At 43.9% G+C, this 26,021-nt stretch overlaps 1 protein-coding gene across 1 annotated transcript in view; it reads left to right on the forward strand.

The window, feature by feature from the left end:
* Positions 1-26,021, forward strand: part of CFAP52 (cilia and flagella associated protein 52) — a 46,176-nt gene that overhangs the window by 7,671 nt on the left and 12,484 nt on the right. The window contains exons 5-10 of the mRNA XM_015416509.1: positions 1,550-1,649; positions 1,920-2,036; positions 16,881-16,981; positions 18,829-18,999; positions 24,235-24,383; positions 25,848-25,993. Coding sequence (XP_015271995.1) covers positions 1,550-1,649; positions 1,920-2,036; positions 16,881-16,981; positions 18,829-18,999; positions 24,235-24,383; positions 25,848-25,993 — 784 coding nt within the window. The remainder of the gene's footprint in view (positions 1-1,549; positions 1,650-1,919; positions 2,037-16,880; positions 16,982-18,828; positions 19,000-24,234; positions 24,384-25,847; positions 25,994-26,021) is intronic.

Genomic DNA, 26,021 nt, shown 5'->3' on the forward strand with positions numbered 1-26,021 from the left:
GGAAGACAAAGATTGGCAATTGATCTGGGCCTCCCCAATGAACAAGTCTACGATATTTAATCTTCATCTACAGAATTTCAAATTACTTACGAGGTGGTACATGACCCGAAAACAACTAAACAAAATTAATAGAAGTAATGACTCCACTTGCTGGAAGAAATGTTGACAGACAGGCTCGTACATCCATTGTTGGTGGAGCTGCCCAGTAATATGTCAGTTTTGGAATGAGGTAGCTAGGCGTATAAATGAAATGACCAAGCAAAAAATCTCTTTTACACCGGAAGTGATATTGTTGAGTAGATGGGACGACTCCACGAAAGAGGATAGGAGGAACCTCACATCACTTCTTTTTGCAACGGCTAAACTAACAATAGCCTCTGTATGGAAATCCCCTAATCCCCCCACACTGTCTCTCTGGCACGATAAGCTATGGGAACAGTTCGTCATGGCTAAAATTAATGGCCTAAGTCGAGAGACCCAGACACCTTACACCACATTACATACAAAATTGAGAAGGCTCTAGTCACCGGTGGTGAAATATATGTCAAAACACGAAATTCTCCCCACAAACATGAATTATCACAGGTGGTTGTTCTTATAACGTATCGCTCACTTTAATATTCTGGACAATTGAATAAGTCTACATCTATTGAATGGTCAATAACATTATTCAATGGTGCAAATGTTCAGAGGAGACAATAGATAAAATATCGAGTAAAGTATAGTAAAAAAGATCATTTAGATTTTAACCAGGGTTCCTTAAAGTTCATAGTTTAACCACTATACTTTCATTTACTGTATACCCCTTGGATGCTTTTGAGTTGGTGTTGTTTCTTTCTCTGCATTTGAATGTACTTTTAAGTAAAAGAATAAAAATATAATTAAAAAAAGAAAAAAAGAAAATGGAGCTGCGGTGGCTCAAGTGGTTAAGACGCTGAACTGCAGGCTGTGGAAGGTTGGTAGTTCAGCAGTTCGAGACCCGACTGTGCCGCATGACGGAGTGAGCTCCCGTCTCTAGTTCCGGCTCCTGCCAACCTAGCAGTTCAAAAGCAAGAAATTGCAAGTAGATAAATAGGTACCACTTCAGTGGGAAGCTAACAGCGTTCCGTGCACCTTGGTGTTTAGTCATGCCAGCCACGTGACCACGGAAATGTCTTTGGACAGTGCTGGCTCTTCGGTTTTGAAACGGAGATGAGCACCGCAACCCTAGAGTCGGACTCGACTGGCTTTCGAGCAAGGGAACCTTTACCTTAATGGAAAACAATGTCGTTTGAGCATGTTTGGTGCTGAGGGAGGACATATCTGACTTTTGTCTGAAATGACCTAAAGCTCTGACTGACCAACCTACCCCCAAACCTCTTAATAATTGGAGATGGTTAGGTTCCTAATACACCTTGGTGAATATACAGGAAATTGCTATACACTTCTTTTGACATTGGTAGGCTGCAAAGAAAATAGTAAATGCCTCTTTGAATACTGTGCTATTGAAAAGATTTATTTGACATTGATCTTGTTCGAACTGATTTTGAAATACGTTGTTTTGCTGCAGTGGTACGATTCGCTTATGGGAACTGGATTTACCAAACAGAAAAATCCGACCTACTGAGTGTCAAACCGGACAGCTGAAAAGAATAGGTACTTGTGCTATGGTAAGTTGTCTGCTGAACTGTTATTTACAAAATGAAGGCAAGTTAAGTTTCAGGCCAAAAAGAGCAGTTTGTAGCAGTGTTAGTTATTATGGAAAGCATAAGATTTTCATACTTGTGGTTCTATTATGAGATGACAGTCAATCTTTACCCATATCACTAAAAAGAAAAAACTGCAATGAATTTCTGATGTGCTAGTTCAAAGCTATTCAGTCATCACAGTGAAGGGTGTGATATATGCTCTTAACCTTTTCCTTCTTCATTCTTACCCAGATGACAGACGATGATAGTTACTTCTATATAGGCACGTCCACTGGTGATGTCCTGAAACTCAATACAAAAAGCACACTGATGAGTGATTATGGCCCAATAAAAGAGAAGTTCAGCCTGGTAAGTGGCTGCTGTGCTCTGCCTCTCACTAGCAGAACAAGTGTAATCAAGTAAATTGTGGGCTGATATGTAAGACAGTGGAGGCTCTGGCAGACAATTTGTGCCTAGTCTACCAGGGAGAGCTGCCTGTTTGCTTTCTGCTACATTGCAGTGACACCATCATGGATGTGCAATGTATTAGCCGAATATATTAGTGATATATATAGTGATGGAATTCAGTATGAGCGACAAGATTTTCCTCTCCTCCATTTTATCTTCACAACAACTGTGAGAGGTATGCTAGGCTGAAGGGGTGCCTGTCAAAGGTCACACAGCAAGCTTCATGGCAGAATGGGAATTTGAAGCTGGGTCTCCCAAATCCTAGCCTTATACTCTAACCACAATGCTGCACTGTCTGCTGGCTGGGGAGCTTTACTGTTTGGTTGGTGCCTTCTTTTGTCCAGTTGGCCAAGCCCAATAGAAGATCATGGACACAGGAGATGTGTAAGTATAGGCCTGTAAACTACTATGATATGTCTAAGTATTTTCAGACAAAGTTTGAGTCCAGTGGCACCTTTAAGACCAATGAAATTTTATTCAAGGTACAAGGTTTCGTGTATCTGAAGAAGTATGCTTGCACACGAAAGCTTATGTCTTGAATAAGATTTTGTTGGTCTTAAAGGTGCCACTGGACTCAAACTTTGTTCTGCTGCTTCAGACCAACACAGCTACCCACCTGAATCTATTTTCTGACAAGACACTACACCGTACACTTCCACTGTAAAATGAGATTATTAGTAACAAGTATCACATAACTGTTTAAGAGGTAAAATTGTATAAGAATTGAAAGTGTTCTGGCTAGCAAAAGTAGTACCAGCAATCAGTTAATCAAATAACATGTGTTTCCCACTAGCTATTGTCTTCTTTCAAATCATGCATGGAGGCATTTTCTCTTCTGCTAGGGGCCCCTTCAGTCCTGTGTTCTTATGGATTGAAAACACAAAGAGAAGCATTTCTACAAATGAGCAAGAAAATATGGCAGGATCAGTTTAATATTTGGAAGGTTTGACTTGATTGCTAAATACATCATTTACTGTGTGTTAGGCAGGGCTTTTTTGTAGAAAAAACCCAGCAGGAACTCATTAGCATAATAGGCCACACCCTGACACCAAAACTCATTAGCATATTAGGCCGCAGCCCCGTGTTGCCAGAAGTGTGGTCATCCAGCCACACCCACCTTTTGCTTCTTATTCTGTTTACCTTGTTTGTTGTCAAAAACCAGGGCCTTTTTTTGTAGCAGGGACTCCTTTGCATGTTAGGCCACACACGCCTACTGTAGCCAATCCTAATGAGTTTCTGATGTTGGGTGTGGCCTATTATGCTAATGAGTTCCTGCTGGGCGTGGCCAACTCAGGAGCCAGCCGGAACTCCGTTCCTGTGCATTCCTGGCCAAAAATAGCCCTGGTGTTAGGCAACATTGAGTCACATAGATGTGGTACTGTCATTTTCACTGAGACGCAACTGGCTCATATTTCGAGCTGCTAGCGGCAGTTACTCCTATACCTAATTGACTGAATGGGAACATCTGTGTAAGGGCAATTCAGAACACCTTATCTGAACTCAGCTTCCTTTCCCAGCACTACAATTGTGACATCCTTCTGTTTATGTATATACACAGGCATGTTTTATACCAGCATTAATGTTCTAGTCTTTATTTCAGGAGCTCTCCATTCTTTCCTACTGCTGTTTTCTCCCCCTTCTTTCTTGCTAAATGTGTACAGTACAAAATCTGCTATTAGCCCTGTCACAGGCAGCAGCTAGAAAGGTTCTCTAATGGCTGCCACCACTCTGGTATGGGTCTCCTCGGGAGGGTCCAGAGCAACCACTCTACCCCTTTATACACTCCTTTTCCAGTGGGTTTCCCCTTATAAGTGACCAAATGAGGTATGAGGACCCAGGCAGAGTAACAAACTATGTTTATTAAAGAGAATTAACAGCAGCGGTAATTCAATAACATGTAGGAAAAATGAGCACAGTAAAGGTAGGTAAACCAGCAAAATAAGAAACCCTAACGCATCTGACTGTACTGTACCTAGCCTTCTCTAGGTATTTGGCCTCAAGCTGACTCACCCCTTTTGGATGAGGGATCCCTTCATCTGCAGCAGCTTCACACTAGCTCTGCTACCTAGGAGTGAACCACCTCCCACTTTGGGCAAAGCCTTTTATCACTTCTTCCCAGGCAACACCCTCTACTATTCTACTGATGTAAGTTTTACCTCCAAATCCCCTGTTACCCAATCACAGGATCCAAAGGGTGACCTGGGAAATGTAGGCCCTGATAGCTACTCTAGTACAGGCTTCCCTGGAGCCACTAGACCTCCCTAGACCCTGTAGGCTGCACTACTATAGGTCTAGGATTATGACAAGCCCCCTTTTATTTCATTCTTATCTTAATGTCATTTGCCATCTAGGTCCTTAATCCTGGTAATGGCTTCTTTCCTCTCCTCTGTTTCTTCTCAGGTTTCTTTAGCAAAGCCTGATGCACCTTATTTGATTTCTCACTCATTAGCATATAGCCTGTTGTTAGGGTTGCCAGCCTCCAGGTGGGGCCTGGAGATCTTCCACTTTTACAGTTGATCTCCAGCTGACTTGAGATCAGTTCCTCTGGAGAAAATTGCTGCTTTGAAGGGCATTGTACCATGATGAGGTCCCTCTCCACCTCAACCCCCACTCTCTCCTGGATCCACCCCCAAAGTCTACAGGTATTTTCCAACCCAGAGCTGGCAACCCTACCTGTTGCCCTTGTGAGTTTATTTGTGTAGAGTATAAACCCTCTGAGTATGCCAGTATGGCAACTAGGACCACTAGTGCAACATCTCTTTTCAACCCTGCAGAAGGCAGAAAAAAATTACCTGGCCCTAAGTAACCTACTAGTCTGATAGACTTGAACAGAGACTTGGATGCAAATTGCTTACCTAGAACATCTTGCTACCTGTAACATAATCCAGGTATGTTTGTGATATCAGGAAAGATCAAGAGGAATTATATAGAAGAGTAAGAGATGAATGCAGAAAAGTAGGCTAATTGGAACAGAACTTGAGCTTTGAATAGACCATAATGCTATTGGAAGAAGTTATGGAGGATATTAGAATACATAACAGGGAGATTATTCTGGAAGTACCTATTTTCCCATTTCCAGTTTGTAGGATAAAAGTGAAAGCTACTAGTCGGCTTCAGGAAGCTCTGTGGGATCCAATGCCCCCTAGTGCCTCGTTGGTTGAGCTGGTGGAGGACTGGGATAACCGGCTCTCTGAAGCCATTGACGAGATTGACCCCCAGCACCCTCTACACCCTCGCACCAGAGCAGCACCGTGGTATACCACAGAGCTGTGGAGGATGAAGCGGGAGCTAAGACGGCTAGAGCGAAGGTGGTGGCGTGCTCGTGACAAAGTATCATAAACATCTGGTAGGACGTTTATGAAGGCCTGTGAGATGGCAGTGAAGGCTGCAAAGGATTTCTACGTGGCCTCCATTGCATCTGCAAGCTCACACCCAGCCCAAGTGTTTAGAGTTATTCGGTCTATTACAACTCAGTACCTTGAACTCTTATGTTGGCGAGGCAGTGGGTCATAAGATCATAGTCGACCGTGTCAAATGCTGCTGTCAGGTCTAATAACAACAGCAGCGCTGACCCGCCTCAGTCCAGGTGTCTATGGAGGTTACAACTCAGGGCAGACCAAATAGTAGGGAATTGGCCACTGGCTGTGAGGCATTTGCGAGCTATTTCGCAGATAAGATCGTGACACTCCACCAGGACCTCCAGCCACAGTTGATACAGTAAAATAACTGGAGGCCCCTTGTCCATCTTCTGGTCCGGCATTGGACCACTTCGATCGACTCTCTCGGGAGGAAGTTGACAGGATCCTGGCAGCAGTGAGACCTATTACCTGCCTCCTTGACCCATGCCCCTCCTGGCTAGTTAAATCTTGTGGGGAGAGCATTTGGGTTCCTCTGGGAGAAATTATCAACTTGTCCCTTTCTACTGGGACTTTCCCAGAGGCTTTGAAGGAGGCGGTGGTCTGTCCGCTCTTGAAAAAGCCATCACTGGACCCGATGGTCCTGACCAACTATCGCCCAGTATCGAACATACCGTTCTTGGCTAAGGTGATCGAGACTGGAAGGGGCACCTTTAGTGCCATCCCAAACAGGGAGGAGCCTGGGAGTAACACTGGATGCCTCTGTCTATGGAGGCCCAGGTTGCCGCAGCTACCAGATCTGCATTTTTCCATCTTAGGCAGATCAGGCTACTGAAGCCATAGCTTTCCCCTCAAGACCTAGCTATGGTGATCCATGCAGTGGTCACCTCCAGGCTTGATTACTGCTATTCGCCCTATGCAGGCTTACCCCTGAGGCTGATCTGGAAATTACAGCTGGTACGAAATGTGGCGGCATGCCTGCTGATGTCGACACCCATGCAGGCTCACATTCGGCATGTGCTTTGCCAGCTGCACTGGTTACCAGTTGAGTACCAGATCCACTTCAAGGTGTTGGTAATAACCTTCAAAGCCTTATACGGCCTGGGACCAACGTATCTAAGGGACCGCCTCTTCCTGCATACGCCTCAAAGAGCTTTATGCTCACAGGGCTCTTTTTGTAGCAGGAACTCCTTTGCATATTAGGCCACACACCCCTAATGTAGCCAATCCTCCAAGAGCTTACAGAGCTCTTCTTACAGGGGCTCCTGTAAGCTCTTGGAGGATTGGCTACATTAGGGGTGTGTCGCTTAATATGCAAGTGAGTACCTGCTACAAAAAGAGCCCTACTAGTAATCAACATCTCCTGGTGGTCCCTGGCCCAAAAGATGTCCATCTAGCCTCAGCCAGGGCCAGGGCCTTTTCTGCCCTTGCCCCCACCTGGTGGAACATGCTCCCCATCGAGACCAGGGCCCTGCAGGATCTTACTCAGTTCTGCAGGGCCTGCAAGACGGAGCTGTTCCGCCAGGCTTTTGGTTGAGGCACCAGGTGTCCATATATGGTCTCCCCGAGGTTGCTGTCTCCTACCTACTGGCCATCCATCTACCAGCGACAGGCCATATCCATCAGTATGAATGGGTCGGAATTTTCACCGGCAGCTCAAACGACTGATTTTAAATGTTTATAATGTAAATGTTTTATTGTGTTTTAACTTCACTGTATTATTGAAGACTAGGGAGCAAAGCCTGTTGTGGATGAAGACAACGAGCCTAGAAAGGTAGGGTGGGTGGGAGGAAGGATGGGAAGAAAGAGAGAAAGGAAGGAAGGAAGGAAGGAAGGAAGGAAGGAAGGAAGGAAGGAAGGAAGGAAGGAAGGGGGAGAGAGAGAGAAAGTGGGGGGGAGAGAGAAAGGAAGGAAGGTTGGGGCTGACGTGTGCGGGACTACACAAAGCAGCCAGCCAACCCAGCCAGCGTCTTCTGACTGACAGTTCTTGCGCTCAAACACTGTAGGTGTGCATTGGAATGTTGGACCCCACTACGGCTTTATATAAGGGGAGAGATGATGTGACCCGCCCTGAGCCCGCTTGCGGGATGGGCGGGATACAAATACAATAAATAAATAAAAATTCCAAGCCATATATCCTTATCAGGTTGTTGTGAATGTGGCACATTAGTTTCTGCGGCATGCAGTGCACAAGGGAGTACTTTGTCCACTGCCATGTCTGAGTTCTTTTAATTTTCCTGTTGGAGCAATCCAGGTCCCATTTAGAAGAGGCAATACATGCATTCCTAAGACCAGCAGAAATTTTTGAGAACTCAGTTTGATCCCCACAATCTATCCATGGGAAGTGCCTAGGGTTTTCCCAGATCTCCCTTCTCCCCAACAGCCATTTCTGACCATGGTAGAGGTTATTCTGAGGATTGCAGAACCTATGTAAATCCATGTGGGTCGGGAGGCTGCAGTGGTGCAAAGAGAAGGGTACAAAATCAGCCCCATGTGCCGTGGCCCCCAACCCTGCTTGCAAAAAGACAATTTAAAGGGTCTTTTTGCAAGCCGAGTGTGTGGCCCATGACCGCCCCTCTCCCTTCCTCCTGCTAGATTTAAAAGGGCCCTCCAGGTGGTCGGCAGGCCATGTGATCCCTGCCAATCAGCTGAAGCCCTTTAAATCAAGTGTATATGTTAAATCAAGTGTATATGTTGTGTCTGTTGTGGGGAGGGGAAGGGAAAGGTATCATAAGCTGCTCTGAAAGTCCTTTGGGTAGTGAAAGGTGTGGTATAAATCCAGTCTCCTCCTCCTCCTCTTCTGGTAGAACTGGCACCAATAAAAGAACTTCACTGTCTCACCTCTGCCCTTGATGTGGACAGGTGGAGCTGCTATTGCTGGAGATATATGTCAGGAACTGTGGAGTCTTGTAAGCAAAAATTCTACTTTGTGAGCTACTGGAATCAAAGTTGTATATAAAAGCTACTGCATAAATTAGTTTCCTCTGGACCCATCCTTCCTGAGCGAAGACAAAAATGTGTGAGCCGGAGGCTAAAAAACCATGAGCTAGCTCACACTAACTCAGCTTAGAGGGAACACTGGTCAGGAATACAGAGAAAATATATCTGTCTGCTTGGGTGAATGCTTCATACATCTGACAAGCTGGGCCCTACCTATGAAAAGCTTATGCCACAATAGATTGGCTCAATTGATCAAACAGCAGAAGGGGCTTACAGTCAAGGATCTGTCCCACCTTCTCCTTCTGCCAGCAGCTATTTCCAGTCCCAGGAAAGTAGGTTCCCAGGGTTGTTGGACCTGTATGGAGTCACACATGTTGCTCAGCTGCAATGAAGAGGGAGTGAAGAGGACAAATTACCCTTCCTGTATCTTTCAAGAACAGAACTCCACAGATGGAAGAGGCAGGACAAAGCAATTTCCCCCTTCCATTCTACTCACTGTAGCCCACTGACCTAAAAGGCTATTACTTGAAATGGATCGCGCAGTTCTGGAAATCATTTTTCCCAAGGTTCCTTCTGTGAGTGGATCATTGGATTGGGATTATCCCAATCTATACATATTTCAGTATATATATTTTAGTCTTTAAGGTGCCACTAGGTATGCCCCCCCCCGGTAAAAGACTAGCAATGCTATCAGCTGTAATTTATCACAATAGTAGATACTATACAGGCCGATCAATTGGTCAGCGAGATCCTGGCGGTTAAAACCAGTGGTGATACATTTCTCAGGTACTCAGACTGATCCTCATGTCAGGCCTGTCATCTGTAGGGCATCTTCTGTACATCTAGAAATATATGTGTGTTGTGTGGCAAATACCATCCAGGCTATTGTATGCACAGTGCCCAGTCTAACGTAGTAAGAAGAGACAGAAAGGAACATTTAATAGCCTTTATTCTCCATCAAGTCATTAATATGAAATGGCAAGCAAAATGAGAAGATTTTGCAACCCATCAGTTGCATATATTAGCCTAATAAACCTTGTATGGCAAAGAGATATTGCCTATTTTGGGGATGCCTATGGGGTGGCTAAAAGGGGTGTGGGTGTGTGTGTGGGGGGGGAGTAATACTTTACCAGTCCTGAAGAGAAGAGTCTGGTACGGTTAGGTTCCTGGGCAAGAGAGGCTGGTATGGTGATAGAGCCAACTACTAGGAGTGCTTCCTGTGATCTCAGAAGCAGAAGAGGTCTGATGGCAATACCAATTACTGTGACTTCAGCAGTGGCAGACATTTGGGAGCAAAGCCATCTACAAAAGCTGGGAGGTTAGGATGTCCCTTTTATGTATTTGGAGTAGCCTAGGGTTTGATATACGGGGGTTGTGTTATATAACCCCATATAATCTTTATTCAAACTGAGAAGACTTGAAGACTAACAAAATTTGCGGCAGGGTATGAGCTTTTGTGAGTCACTGCTCACTTCTTCAGACTTATGTCCATTTATTCTTTGCATCCTCCTTGACTGATCCTCCTGGACCAAACGGAGACCTACATTCCCTGTCTCATTACCAAAGATGATATCTCCACACATACTACCCCTCTGCATATCACACCTAATCCAATCAAGTCTATTGTCATTTGGCATCTGAAATAATCTTTCTAAAGTTTATATCTCCAGTACCTCGCGTAACATTTTATGGCACATGTGGTCCAGCCAGACAAAGTGACATTTATGTCAGATCTGGCCCTTGTAACAAATGAGTTTGACACCTTTGCTCTAGACTATTGACTTAAGGCAAATAGCCCACATCATCCAGACTGTAGCATGCAACAAACAGAAGGCAGGAAAAGTTCTGAGTTGCCAACAGGTCAGGGAGTTTGTCTTTTAAGACAACCCAGTTTTGTGACAACATGTTTTCACTGACATTCTTCCCATAAAAATAGCAAATGCCATGCAGGGAGAGCCATATGTTGACTTCTGGAGTTCAATGCTTTATCAGGTTTTTGTCTCATTAGCAGTGCTACCCAATGATTTTGAAAAATAAAGTGCAGTTCAGATATTGAAATCAAATGAGAAATCACTAGAAAAGCAAACTATCTCTCCTTATATATAAAAACCCACTGGGTGCCAAAGTTCTAATTCTAAAATGCACTCCCTTAGTGTATGGCTGATGGCACTGCTCCTCAGCATATATCGCCACCAATCAGAAGGCAAAGCCCGGGTCCCGCCCACACCACAACTGCTGCGACAACCTGGTCTTTTGCATATGGAAGCTGATTGGACTTCAGGCCATTCCCCCCCCCAAACCCCCCCCCCCCCCCGCAAGGCAGTTGGAATGTCAGTTGCATATGGAACCTGCTGTATTCTGGTGGTGTGCAGGTCCCAGGTTCATGTTTTAAAAGCAGACTGGCACTGTTTGCCCAAAGCCAGAGCACTCTCCCAGAGCCTCTTTCTAGATCCCGTTGTATTTATTTCAACAACGGGCCTTATTTCTAGTAATAAAATAAAGCAAAAAACCCACACACAAAAATTTAAAAATCACTTGGGATTGTTGATCTATAGTATTTAACCCATTGTTTCCAGACACTGACTCTAATGCAGCATCACTGGTTTGTATAATTGATAGGAATGGGCATGGACCTAAAAATTCTGGCTTGATTTGGTTTGGGGTGGCCCCTGGGGCAACCCCTGAACTGAACTCCAAACCAAACTGGCCAGTTTGGATTCCCGTTCTCCTGGCCATGGCTTGTCAGGAGAGGGGGGGGGAATCGCAAATTGCTGACAGCTATTTAACCCATCCATTTTGCTTCCCCCGCTTCAAAGTAGGAGAGAGCAAAACTGGTGTGTTTAATGGCTTTTAGCCATTTAAACCTAACAGCTGATGTGTGGTCCCACCCCACTTTTAGGTTTAAATGGCTGGTAGTGGGGGTAGTGAAACCGACTGGTGAAATGGCTGGAGTTCTGTGTCTGGACCTTCGAACCGGGGGGGGGGGAGCAAAAATGATAGGTGAAATGGCTCTCAGTCATTTAAACCTAACAGGTCAGCTGCGGACCCATGCTGCTCAGCTGTTAGGTTTAAATGACCCAAACTGCCAAACCAAACTGGACAAAAGTCTGGTAAATGTTTGGGGAAGGCACTCTGCCTTTTGAGGATTAGGCTACAGAGACCTTTTACGATATCACAACCATATGTGTCAGGAAGTGGTACCTTTTTCAAGTATTTTCTTAGTATCAGTTGATTGATAAAAGTGTACCGAAGTCCAGGTAAAGGAGGGGCAGGATTTCTTTATATAGATATTACTGCCTCAGATGTCAACAAAAAAGAGAGGACTGTGCCTTAAAATACTGAGCCGGTCTGTAAACCAACTTGAGTAAAAGCAATTAGACCAGGGTGAAGAGCATCGTATCTCTTAAGTGGAAAAAAAGTGTTATTTGGCTTGGGAGTTAACTTTTATAGTCAGGATTCATCACTAATGTGATTTCTTTGTGTAATTAGTAAATAATAAAAGAAGTGTTAAGCCCTCCAGTAACCTGTCTATTTTGTTCACAAGGAAATAGGAGTAAATCAGAGTACTGCATCATTAATATGAACCGCTTAGTGTTATGAATGACAAGTGTGGATTGTAAATCTGTCACAGTCGTTCAACGGACAGCCTTGACAGAAAAGAAATAGGGTTAACATCCATCTGTTGTGCCGCTGAGAGATCTTGATATGAATTGTGATCCTTAAAAGGTTGTGTGTTTTTTTGCTATTAGTGGTATCTGGTTTAATTCTAATTTAGGATGATTAAGGCTGAAACTTAACTGTAACATTCCACTGCAATCAATTACATTACTTTCAAGTAAGCATGTTTAGCATTGGGAGTGCCATTACTAATCTATTCTGGAAAATTATGGCTCTATCATAAAAAGTCCATTAATGTTCCAGATATGCCAGCAAGGTAGTCAGAAGCTGCCACCATGTAACTTCTTAGAAGTAGGAGCATTTATTTGTAATCCTCCCAACCTGCCATATGTCTAAACTCAAGGGGTGTTTAAAATCAAGCAATCATTTGCGAAGTACTATTCAGCTGTAGAGTTAAAAGACAGAACTGATGGGTATTTTATAGCTAGAGCTAGGGACTTGTAAATTGCTGCTGATACCTCCTAGAAAGCTTTGTGTTTAGAAATAATCCTGTGTCCAGATATCATTTTGCTAATTATATCTGCATGAAAAGAGGCTGCCATGATAATGTTTATTCCACCCGAATCAGTCATAAAATTCTGTTTATCTCACAAGGGCATTTCCACTTTTGGTTGCCTTATTTATGGTGCTATTAACTACAGCCCAATCCATCCTTGCCGACAACCTGGGGGGGGGGGGGTCCATTTACAACACAATTGTATGAATGGAGTTCAACGTAGTAAGTTTGTGTGAGCAGCTCCCCACGTATTGGGTTGGAGCCTATGGAAGCACAAGCAGAAGGAAACTGCAGAGAAGTAGATCTTCCCCACCTTTCCTCAGCACCTCTGTGCGAGCACTAAATATGTACTGCTAAGGTCAGGAGACCCTCATAATAAACATGCACCATGTTATGAGAGGTTGCAGTGAGGAGGTGGAATCAGGTGGAATTACTCCCCCTCCCCAGCTCTCCCCTCAGCTGCCAGCGGAGGAACAAGCTCTTTGCCAGTGAAAGAAATCTGAGGAGGCCGTTTTGCTGATTCCTACTCACTTGCAGCACCCTATGCCATGGTGCATTCTGTTTATGAAAGTTCCCTGACCCTCAGTAGAAGATTTTCACGGTGCTGCTGGGAAAGGGGAAAGCAGGGAAGATTTGTTTCCAGGGGCTCCTTTCACTCTGGGCCTCCAAGATCTAACCTTTGAGGGTTTGTGCTGATACATCTGAAAGCTGCTCTTACATAAAAACCACTCAGATGCTTTACCACATGGAGCCATGGGTTCCAGTACAAATGGCCACCTACTTACATAAAGCAGGTCTAGAGTAATCATACAAAGCATAACTTTATATAGGGTGTCCTAAAGTGTTTGGCTCCAAAAAGTGTATATCAGGAAGGAACTATGAGAATAATTCATTAGCATGGTATGCTGTGACATATTTGGGACAAATTAAACCTTCCTGGAAGGAAACAAAATACTAGATTGGATTGGCTATTAATCTGATTTAAGAAGGTAGTTCTTATGTGAAGGATTCATAAACAGCATCCTGTTTTCATGTATACAGTGTCAATGCTGGCTCCTGACATGTTCTTCTCCTTAACTGCCTCTGAGTACCAAACCAGACATGGTCTTGGAGCTCTGTGTCTGGAGTTTCCAGTTGTTCCCAGTGGGGAAAAAAACTTCACTTTTCAGGCATATGGGGCCAAAACTTGTATTGGGGTCATGGTGTACATGTGTATGAAGACTTCCCAATCCTCTGAGTTTACATTGATACAGGAGACAGCAACTCCCCAGGCCAGTTTCAGATCAGGAAAATGGTGCATGGGGAAAGCTTAAACCACAGTCCCATTTCACATTGGGCTTTGTATGACTGAAAATAGAGATTAAAAATTGCTGGGAGATCTGGACATGAAACTCCTAGTTCCTGTCTGGTTTGGCCCACAGTCATTCTTTTGCATTACCATCTAGTCTTCTTCATACCCTGCTCATTTACTTCAAAAAGCTGGTAAGTTTGTCCTGTTGATAGCTACCTCCTAATTTTATTGGCTTTTAAAGATATTCTCCAGCTATCCAAAGCAGAAAATGGGGCATCTAGCTTGTAGAAAAACTGGGGAAGGGAAGGAAGGAGTATTGTTTCATCGAATTGAAGAGAAAGGAGATTTCCCTTTGACAAACAGTTTGTGCATTGAACTGAGCTCCTTTAAAAGTGAAAATATCAATTGTAAATAAGTTATACAGAAAAAGAGCTAAAATACATTTATTTATTTATTCAAATTTTTATCCCACCCTCCCGGCCTGGGCTGGCTCAGGGCGGCTTACAAGCAGATAAAATTCCAACAATACATACAAAACACATCAACAATTAATATAAATAGAATATTAAAATACCATGTTAAAATCAGATATAATAATAAAGTGCTAGACTCTTTACCATCAACCACATTGGTCTGCTCAGATGTCATAAGAAGTGCTTCAGGTGTCATAAATCATCATAGATCATAAGGGGGGATTGGCTCGGGCAGTAGTTGAGGGTCCAGTGGGTAAGGGCTCTTCACCATAAGATGTCAATTGTTATTAATAACAATGGTGGTCATGGTGGTAATAGCAGCAGTGGCGGCTCCAAAAGCCTGGAGGAAGAGCTCCGTTTTACAGGCCCTACGGAACTGTAAAAGGTCCCACAGGGCCCTGATCTCTTCTGGAAGCTCATTCCACCAGAATGGATCCACCACTGAAAAAGCCCTGGCCCTGGTTTTCACCAGCCTGGCCTCCTTAATACTTGGGAGGACCAGCCGATTCTGGATCCCTTGCTTCACCCCTTTACGGGGATGAGGTTTGTTAAGCAGCCTGTGGAAGCACAATTCAATGATCCAGATTACATCTGGAGAATTTAACCCATAATCTCTGATTATCGTACCAGAAACTGTTTTAAGATTCACAAAAGCTACATAGATCAGGTCATCTTTTTCATGTTGACATACTTTTGGGTAAAGTGAGCTAACTCAAAACAATTATCCATGGTAGTTCAGCCAAACAGTTTTAAATCCTACTTGTTCATCAATAGGTACCTTATTTGTGAAGGCTGAGTCTTCCAATTTACATAAAAGATACTTGGCATGTAGTTCTAACGTAATAACAAACACAGTGAAGCTGCTGCCGCCTGCAGCTCTCTGGCACATGTCCACAGCACATTTGGAGGTTATGTGTCTTCCATTCATACTTGTTGCTTGCAACAAATACAAATACTGGTGTACTGCTATATAAAGTGTGAAGTGGTTCTCATGGTGTGTATTGTATATATGTTTGAGGACTTTCCCCACCATATAGACAGGTTTACATCAAGGGAAAATATCAGCCAGAAGTTTCTTCATAACATACCTCCCCCAGTGGTCCCTTAGCTGCATTTCACTGGCACTGACTTAAAAATAGCATAATCCTCTCTGTGTGATGCAGAGAAAAAAGGACATATGAGAAAACAGCCTAGGGCATTTAAATGTTATCTACATCAAATTAGTCAGTAACCTGAAATAAGTGAAGGTTGAATTCCTTGTGAACATGGGAGGTTTGTGTCTAAAGATGATAAAACAGCTGAAATTTCCTGGCCTGTGGATACATTGGCATTAGATAATGTCTCTTGTTCTGCTGTGTGGTAGTACTGATCAGCTTTTGTCACTTTTTTTGCAACAAAAGATGAATCCCCATATTGATCGAGTATAACTGTCTTCAAGGGAGATAGGGCTTGGGATAGAGAAATCTCATCAAGACATGCAACCAATGACGTGGATTTGTGAAATTGCTTTTTAAGTTTTCTGTCATTACAAAAAGTAATTCCTTCCCCAATTTGATAACAGAGCAAAAATTGGCTCCCACAAATATAGACCGTTATGTATCTGCATTTTACAATTTCTGGATTGTTAACTTGCTCTGCTACTGAACCTCAGTTTATGTGTATGCACACCCTCCATCAGGAGCTGCAGTGGCTCAAGAGGTTAAGACGCTGAACTGCAGGCTGTGGAAGGTCAGTAGTTCAGCAGTTCGAGACCCGGGTGCCGCATGACGGAGGGAGCTCCCGTCTCTAGTTCCAGCTCCTGCCAACCTAGCAGTTCGAAAGCAAGAAATTGCAAGTAGATAAATAGGTACCACTTCGGTGGGAAGGTAACAGAGTTCCGTGCGCCTTGGTGTTTAGTCATGCTGGCCACATAACCACGTCTTCGGACAGCGCTGGCTCTTCGGCTTTGAAACGGAGATGAGCACCGCAACCCTAGAGTTGGATTCGACTGGCTTTCGAGCAAAGGAACCTTTACCTTTACATCCTCCATCATTGTGCCTGCTTTATCCATCAAATGAAGTACAGTGTTGCTTATGGAAGCTTATACTGCATTAGAGTCAGTTAGCTTTTAGGTGGCCATAAACTAATATGGCTGCAACAGTCTAGTGCAACTACTATCCTGGAGCTTAGGGCTAGTCCTGTTTACAAAGAGGATGCATTTGGGTACCAGTTGTGCATGGTTGGGAAGCAATGTAAGTTTGTTAGTGATGGTGGTGGTTTGGGGTAAGAACTCTGTCCACTGTAGCTCTCTGAAGTCTGTTTCTTTTCTAGATATTTTCATACTGCAGGCTGATAATGTTGCTTCCTTCTGTGTGGTTTCAAAGCACAGTACTAATAAAGCAGTAATCTTAGTTGCATGCATACCGACCCAGGGAGCAAGACAAATATTTTGTTGAGCTTTTCAGTCACCCTGCACAAATGCAAAGACATGGCTAAAACATAAATGTCTTAATGCTGTTTTCCCCCTCCTAGGGAGTCACAGCTTTGCTTTTATTGAAGACAGGCGACTTAGTCATTGGCACTGGAGCTGGAATTGTAGCTCACTGCTCAGGATCCAACTATAAAGCTATCAAGTGAGTTTCCGATCATTCATAGGCAGGATATTGTTGCTCAGTGAACATGTAGATAATGAAATTATGAAAACTAATACATAGCAAAATGGTACTATAATTGCATTTTTTTCTGTGTGTGTATCATTAGACTGTGTTATGTTTTAGATAATTGACCAGATATTTCTAGTGCAGGTGCTTTGTAAGTAAACCTCAAAACCAATGCTGCATATATAAATTTGTAAGTAGATCCCACTGAGTTGAATGGGACTAGGGATACCACTCCCCAGGTGGGGGTGCAGAATTCCTTGCTTTTGCAGGCTCCTGCCCACCGCTGGCCAGCTGGCTGGTGGGAAGAAATTTCCCCATTCCTGACGCCATGCACGACGCGCTGACGTCACCCAGAAGTTACATCTGTGTGTCAGTAACATCGGGGGGTGACACATTGTTTCTGGGCAAAACTCTATGGTTTGAGGCTGTTTTTACCATAGAGTTTTACCCAAAAAGCAGAGTGTTGCCCCCAGCATCACTGACACACTGATGTCACTTCCGGGTGACATCAGCATGTCGTGCGACCCCTGGAATGCCCCCCAAATTCCCCCGCCAGCATGACAAAGGGATCTGGCAATCTTAAATGGGACTTATTTCCATTGCACTGTATATATTCATATTTAGGGATCAATGCTAAATTAAGTCCCCTGCCTCTTACACTGGACAAAGCAAATCTTGTACAAGAAAGATGCACTGTCCTTTTGATGCAGCTTGGCAAGCAGAGCAGCCAAACTGTAGTGTTTTGACTAGTCAAGGGAACTTTTAATTGGCAAATGTAACTAGAAGATGCATTTCTGTCAATAAAATATCAGTCCCATGTTGCTCATAGGTTCTGAGTGCAACCACTGGCATGCAAACAGATTCCCTCTGCCCCTTTGAAACATTTGGGTGACCCCACCGAAATATTAAATGAAAGCGAATTTCAATAGAGATAAGTGCAAAGTCTTACACTTAGGTACAAAAAAATCTAAGACACAGATATAGAATGGGGGGGACGTGGCTTGACAGCAGCACATGTGAAAGGGATCTAGGTGTTCTGGTTGATCACAAGCTAAACATGAGCCTGCAGTGCGATGTGACTGTGAAGAAAGCTAATGCAATCTTAGGATGCATTAACAGAAGCATTGTGTCCAGATCACAGGAGGTGGTAGTTCTGCTCTATTCTGCTATGGTCAGGCCTCACCTGGAGTACTGTGTCCAGTTTGGGGCACCTTAGCCTGGGAAAGAGAAGGCCTAGAGGGGACATGATTGCAGTCTTCAAGTATTTGAAGGGCTGTCATGTAGAAGATGGAGCAGATCTATTCCCTCCTGCTCCGGATTGCAAGACTAGATCTAATGGGTGGAAATTACAAGGGACTCGATACCGGCTAAATATCAGGAGAAACTTCCTAACTGTAAGAGTGGTTGAGCAGTGGAACAGACTGCCTCAGGAGGTGGTGGATGCTTCCTCGCTGGATGTTTTCAAGTGGAGGCTGGATGACCATCTTTCGGGTCTGTTGTAGGGCTATCTTTCGGCTATGCTCCTGCAGAGTGCAGGGGGTTGGACTAGAGGGGGTTGGACTAGATGACCTACAAGGTCCCTTCCAACTCTAACATTCTATGATTCTATAGTTCTGTGATTGAGTTCATTAAGCAACATCTTTTCAAAAATAATTCTCTGGGCCTTAATTCTTTTCCTTGGTTACTAAAGCCAGATTCTGCTATGAGCCATTGCTGGAAGGAAGGATAAAGTAGCAACCAACTGAATAGCAAGAACTGGGAGGGAAAGGTGGTCAGGCAAAACCTAATCTTTAATACAAAACTTTTCTTTGATTTTACAGAAAAGTTCAGTTGCAAGGTGCCATCACATCCATCACGCCACGAGGGCAGGGCCACCAGTTTTTTGTGGGTACTATTGAGGCACAAATTTATCGCTTCTCATATTCGGACTTTAAGGATGAGCTCATCGTCACCTGCCACAGCGAGGCCATCCACGATATTGTTTTCCCATAGTAAGTGTGATGCAAACGGTCTTCTTATCTTAAAAAATGGAGAGTTGCAATCTTGGTACATACTTTATACAAAACTTTACTATTATCCATTGATTTACAAAGCAAGCATTTACTGGTAGTATCAGCCATTTCTGTGCTTCTGTATGTAAGAAATTAAGGTTGAAGTCCTGGTATTATTTGAGTTCAGTGGGACTTATTTGTGAGTAAACCTGTGTAGGATTACCCTGTAACAAAACAAGTGAGATAACACAGTACACAGGAACATGAAACAAGCAAGCACTGCATAAATAATGCAGACCAAAGAGTGCCCAAGTAATATAGACAACAGAAAACATTTATATAACAAGATAACACTATACTAACAAGGAACCACATGTTATCAGTGATAGCAAAATACAACATGTAATGCACAAGTACATAAGTAGTACAGAGAAAACAGAGGATAGACAAAGACTCCAGATTTCAATCTTAGTTTCGATGACCCTGCTTAGGTGGCGAGCAGATTTTAGCTCGCCCACGGAGCCAAATGGACCCAGTACCGCTTCAGATGGCTCTGCGGGATCCAAGGCCCCCTGGTGGCTCATTGGATGAACTTGTGGAGGACTGGCATAGCCGACTCTCCACAGCCATCGACGAGATCACTCCCTGGCGCCCTCTGCGCACTCGCTCTAGGCTGGCCCCCTGGTACTCCCAGGGGTTGCGGCTTATGAAGCGGGAGCTGAGACGGCTAAAGAGAATTCTATGCAGCCAGGATTGCGTCTGTGAGCTCACGCCCAGCCCAATTGTTTAGAACAATTAGGTCTTTAACGGCCCTGCCACAGGGCAGGCAAAACGCTAGGGAATTGGACATTGGCTGTGAGGCATTTGTGAGCTATTTCACAGATAAAATCTTGGTGCTCCGCCGTGATCTCCCCGCTAAAGTTGAAACAGTGAGCGAACCCGAGGCCCCTTGCACATCTTCGATTCTGGACATTGGAGAATACAGAGAAGCAGTTGGAAAACTTCTCTACTTGAGCAAAACCACAAGGTCTGACATCACAGCAGCAGTTGGCATCTTTATGCAGAAAAGTTAGTTTGCCTAACCATCACTATTGGAGCACAATAAAGAAACTGGCAAGGTATCTGAAAGGAACAATGGACTTAGAACTGAAAATTGCACCATCTGAAGGGCCCAGACTAGTCGGATATATGGATGCCAACTGAGGAGAAGAATCAAACAATTTCAGATGAGCTTGGTGGAATAGCTATTCATTTAGGCCTCCTTTGGATTCCTTATCTGTTTTCTACTTTTCTGCAGAATGCAGTACATCCTTTGAACCCTTCTGTGTTCTCTGTGCAACCTTTAAACCCATTTATGTTTTTCTTTGTCTTGACATTCTGAAATACTTCAAAGTGCTGGTGTTATTCTGCTGTGTACAATCATAGGATGTGTGATTCAAAAAGAAAAACACTTTGATGAGTCTTTGTTTGTTTTTTTCTTCTGGTAATTCTTCCTGGGCTGTGTTGAATTTTAAAAAATCACATAATTCTCTCCTTTACTACCCAGTTATTGGATTATTTTCAAATGTCATTCCCATAGCACCTTATTGGCTAACAAATTAGTGTTTCACCACTTTGGGAAGGCTCTGGCTTCCTGTGCATAGCCATGGCTACTTTTCAGAGCCTCCTTCCTAAGCATTAGATCTCACCTATCTAGAAAACCAATCCCAACCTTCAGAGCTGTCAGTGAGCTGTCAAGGATCTTCTGTGGGTCCAGAGACAATGCTGTTTTCTGTAACGACATTCATGCTTTTACTGGTGCTATACTTTTTGCTACAAGCTCTTCTGTATATATAGGGTGTGATTGATCCCATGCATTCAGAGAAGCTGTTCATTGCAATTTTCATTGCATTTGAAAAAGTAGGCAGCAAGTCTTCATTAGCTGTGAGACATATGTCACTAATATTGTTAAAAATACTTTGTAATATGCTTCTGGGTTTGGCATGGTTACTTGTTGTTCTTCAGCCTCCATTTATGATTCACCAGGCAAATACTTCCACTGCCCTTCACCCTCTCTCTTTGTTCCTTGCTGGGGGGAAAAGTGTAAATTCCACAAAACTCCACTGGATTCTGTGAAGTTGTACAAAGTTGCAACTTACAAAGTGCAGAGTTGGAACAGTTCTGGTTCAAAAAGAATATTGCAGGCATCTCTATGATACAGAGATTAAGCAAACTACCGTATGTGCAAATATTTTAAGAGAGTAATACTATGGCTGCAGTGTGCAAAATATCATTCTGGCTACTGTGCCCTCTGAACTGTGATTTCACATGGCCTCTCCCAGCCATACATTATGTGGGAGTCCTTGTTGGATGCAGTGTCCCAGTGTCTCAGCCTCCAGAAGCAAGTGACCACAGAGTTGCAGGCAGATAGGCAGACAGCAAGCGTCTTCCTGTTCAATCTGCTGTCACTGAGAATCCCTTTGAAGTGTAGATCAGCACTCCTTAGGGAAAAGCAACTTCCTTCCATCTCCTCACTGTCTTCTCTCTCTTCCATGCACACAAGATGGAGATGCAGGATGCCTCTCAGCATCTGCTTCCATCTCCCAGTTAGATAGCCTATCTCTCTACCCTGCACTATCAAGCATGTGTTTCTAGAATAAAGTAGTTTTTTTTTGTTTCAAACTGAAACAAGACTCTGTAATTTTGTAGTCTTGCAAGCACATAGTAGATTTGGGACAAGCACTGCTGTGTTAAAGCCAAGTGCACTCTGAAAACAAAAAACCACTACCCTTCCTACAATTCTATGATCCTATCTCCCATCATGCTCTTTAGCATTAAAAAGGCTGTGAAAGGGGGAAAGATTGAGCCTGCGGTGCTGGGACAGGGAGAGGTTAAACCATCCACCACCACCTCATGTTGTTTTCCTTGCAGATATTGTGCCCTCCCCAGAGCTTCTGTATAATGATAAAGAAAACAGACAGGGACAATGTGGGTTCCCCAGTGGTGCCAGTAGCAGTTCAGAGGAGAGGTTGGATTTCTGTCAAGAAAAAGGCACAGAGGGAAGGGTTCTTCCCCCTCTGTTCCAGATCACATACACACGTTGTGGCTACTTTATAAAGAATGCAACAAGGAGGACAAAATCCCACTTAATGTGTACTTTGATGCTCCAAACTCCTTTCTAGATGGCCAGCTTACAACGATATGTCAGCTAATGTTCCTCGTTTATAAGATCCAGATTTCTTTCCCTGAAGTATTACTCCTCTTGTAGGAATACCACATTTTCCCCAGGACACTAGTCATAATATTTACCTAAATGCAGTTTTCTCCATAGCCAGTGCAGAACATGGTTGGTGTGTTACAAAAACCTACTAAGGCCCCGGTCACACGGGAGATTTTGGCCCGGAAGAGGGATGGATCGGGGGTGCAGCAAACGGGCGTGATCAAACCGCAACATCTGGGAAGTGGCGCGCACCCATCCCCGATCCGTCCCTTCAGCCGGAAAACCCGCTGCAAAAAAGAACCTGCAAAAGAGCAGGACTTACCAGAAACGGCACAGCAAGCGCGGCCGTGAGATCGCCGGCACGCCCGTCTTCCGGAGCAATCGAGGCTCCCGGCTGAACTATGCATGCGCACACATGCTCGGTTCGACTGCCTCGCTCTCCCTTCAGTGGCTTCCCCCCGGCATCTGATCGTGCTGGGGAGGAACTGCGTGGCAGCTCAGGGGATCTAGCTGATCCCGCCACTGCGTGTCTCTTTTGGTGCGGCTCTAAAAAGCTGCACTTTGGCCGTTCTTTTTTCCCCCGTGTGGCAGGGGCCTATGTAATCCCAGTGGCATCACTAGTGACTGGAGATTGTTAATATCAGTTGCCTCTGCAGCAAGGCTTGACCTTTCATTCCTTATGAAGAAACTGGATATCAAACTACTGGTGCTGGGTCAAGGTAATAATAAAGTTGTTTGCCTTTGGGAAAGGGCCTTGAGAATGGTGAGTCGGCAGGGGCTGAAGGATTGGAATGCTGGCTAGAGAGAGGAACTGCTGGGAGAGAGGAACTAGTGGAGGGTCAGAGAAGCTGTGAAAAGGTTTGCTGTCTGAGCCACCATCAGAAAAGTGTTTGCTGCTCCACATCTCCCCAAAGCAGTACCTGCAATAAGTTTTGGACATGGCCCCATTCATTTTTACAATTTACTTTAGGAGCCCACCTGTCCTTTTGAGCTCCAATTTGTATCAGAATCATCTGGTTCTAGTACCATACAGGCTTTACAGCTTTGCTTTTATGGGCTAGAGCTTACATTTTCACATCTATGAACTCAGTCCTGAGTTGAAAGAAATACAAGCATATGGTTGAGGGGGAAAATGTAAAACAGTGGGGTCAAAAGACAGAAATGCAAGAGAGACATTTTTGGTAAAACTCGGTTAAAAGATGAGCACAGTCACAAGTCACTGTTTTATTAACAGGTGATAATGTCATCTTTCTATATACATTAAGCATTGTGTTTATAAAATGAGAGAGCATCAGATTTCTCAATCAATTCTAGTTCAGAGGTTTCCCACTTCTTGAAGTTATTTTGTTGGAAAATTATTACTTTCAGGTCAGCAGCTGAATGAAATGGTAGACAGAAATGTTCTCCCATTGGTTTCTGAGTGTTTTAATTTTTGATATCAGATTTCTGTCTATTTATTCTTTCACTTAGAGAATTACCTGTTTGTACTATGTAGACAGCCAAGGGACATTGTTGACAGATTATTGCATATATCACATTGGAGGATGAGCAAGTGAATGGTATGGCTGATATTATTAGGTCCTGTAATAGTGTTTCCTGAGTAGATATGCATTGTTTTCTGGTGCACTGCATGATACACATTTACTTTCTTTTCTCCCTGGGCAGATCTCCAGATCTGTGACACTGGAACTTTCATCTGTTTTCTGTATTATCTGGAAAGCAAGTTTTGGCCCAGAGATACACTTAAAGCACTTAAAGTGGCTAAGTTTCATTTCCTGGTATTGGTTATTTAATTATCTCTGTGGGGACTTGCTTTGAACCTGTTTATAACATTCAATTTTGAGCTGAAGCCAACCTTGATCAAAGGAGGACTTAATGGGAAACTCTGAATGAAAAATAGACTTCAGGAGGAATATGGTTTAGCCCCAGCAGGTGGTTCTCTAGTCCACAATATCAGGTGGTTCTCTAGTCAAAACCTAGTGGGAAGCTTGTTTATTGTTCAGACCTTCCCAAGCCTGATTCTCTGCCTTCCATAGTGGTACATCTGACTTATTTGCCACCTGCTCCAAGAGTGACATCCGAGTGTGGTATACACCTGAAAACAGGGAGCTGCTACGAATAACAGTTCCCAACATGACCTGCCATGCAATAGACTTCATGAGAGATGGCAAGAGCATCATATCAGGTAAACAGCTTTTGGATTTCTTCTGCTGACTATAGGTTGCGATCATACGCTCCTTTAGATCCAACATAGGTGCGAATGCCTGATGGATCTAAAGGGAGTGATCAGACAGCAACATCTGGGAAGCGTCTCGCAGTCGTCAGCAACCCGTGCTGCTCCACGATGGAAGCGGAGTTAAAAGACACCAGGGAAAGTCCAATAGTAAACAGGTTGCTACGGGCCATGGACGGACTTTCCCCTGTCTGATCACTTAAGCACGCTCTCATGCCGTCGGGATGGTCTGTTCAGGTCATCCCAAATCTGTACCATTGTTTTTCCCCCCTTCGCAGTATGCACATCATCGCATACTCCATAGGGGGCCCTCAGTGGGGAGGAGCAAATCCTCATTTATGCACAAGGGAAACAAATGACAAAAAAACACAACAACAACTCACCCACAGTTGCATCTGATCACACAATGATGGGCTAAGCCCGCAGCTTCAAAGGGCTGTGTGATCTCGCAACTGTGCGCTTCAACTGGTGCATGTGACCGCAGCCTTTAGCCTCAGTTGCTCTCCACTTTAAGTGGACCTGTACATTCTGCCCAATGTTTCTAAAGGTTTTGACTACTGAAGAAATGAGAGTATTAAATTATGGGAAGACAAAGATACAGGATTTGGGTGGACATTCAGAGGAAGTAGTGGTTTTCTTTACATAATTTAGAATCATAGAGTTGGAAGGGACCTCCAGGGTCATCTAGTCCAACTCCCTGCACAATGCAGGAAATTCACAAATACTTCCCCCCAAAAACCCCCAGTGACCCCTGTTCCATGCCCAGAAGATGACAAAAAACCTCCAGGATCCCCAGCCAAACTAGCCTGGAGAAAAATTGATTCCTGACCCCAAAGTGGCAATCAGCATTCCCTTGGGCATGTAAGAAAAGGCCACAAGAACTAAGCACTGATGCAACCCTTCCTGCCTTCCCTCGCGTGATCTGCCTAAGTTCACAGAATCTGCATTGCTGTCAGATGGCTATTTAGCCTCTGTTTAAAAACCTCCAGATAAGGAAAGCCCACCACCTCCCGAGAAAGCCTGTTCCACTGAGGAACAGCTCTAACTGTCAGGAAGTTCTTCCTAATGTTTAGCAGAAAACCTTTTGGTTTAATTTCAATATGTTGGTTCTGGTCTGATCTTTTGGAGTCCTGGCAGAGATATAGGCAATGCTGAAAAATCTACACTGACTTAAAACCTGCAGCTGTTAGAACCATTGGTGTCTACATGCTAAAGAGAAATACAGTATGGTCCATCTACCATCTTCTTGACATTTTTAAAAAATTGGAATAACATGATCAGAGCTAGATATTTTAGGCATTGGCAAGTTCTGTAATATGGTAGTGGCAACCAGCCATACTGACCATAAAGTGACAAAAATATTAGTGAGTTGAGAAGATACTTTGACTTAAACAAACTGTTTCTGTATGGCATTAGCTTGGAATGATGGGAAAATCCGTGCCTTCACTCCAGAGACTGGACGGCTGATGTATGTGATTGAACATGCTCATAGCATGGGTGTGACAGCTGTGGCTACCACAAGTGACTGCAAAAGAATCATCAGTGGAGGAGGCGAAGGCCAGGTAACATAAAGCTGAAATCACTATGTTG

This window comes from Gekko japonicus, unplaced genomic scaffold (assembly GCF_001447785.1).
Source record: "Gekko japonicus isolate JY-2015 unplaced genomic scaffold, Gekko_japonicus_V1.1 scaffold2544, whole genome shotgun sequence".
Taxonomy (NCBI): Eukaryota; Metazoa; Chordata; class Lepidosauria; order Squamata; family Gekkonidae; genus Gekko; species Gekko japonicus.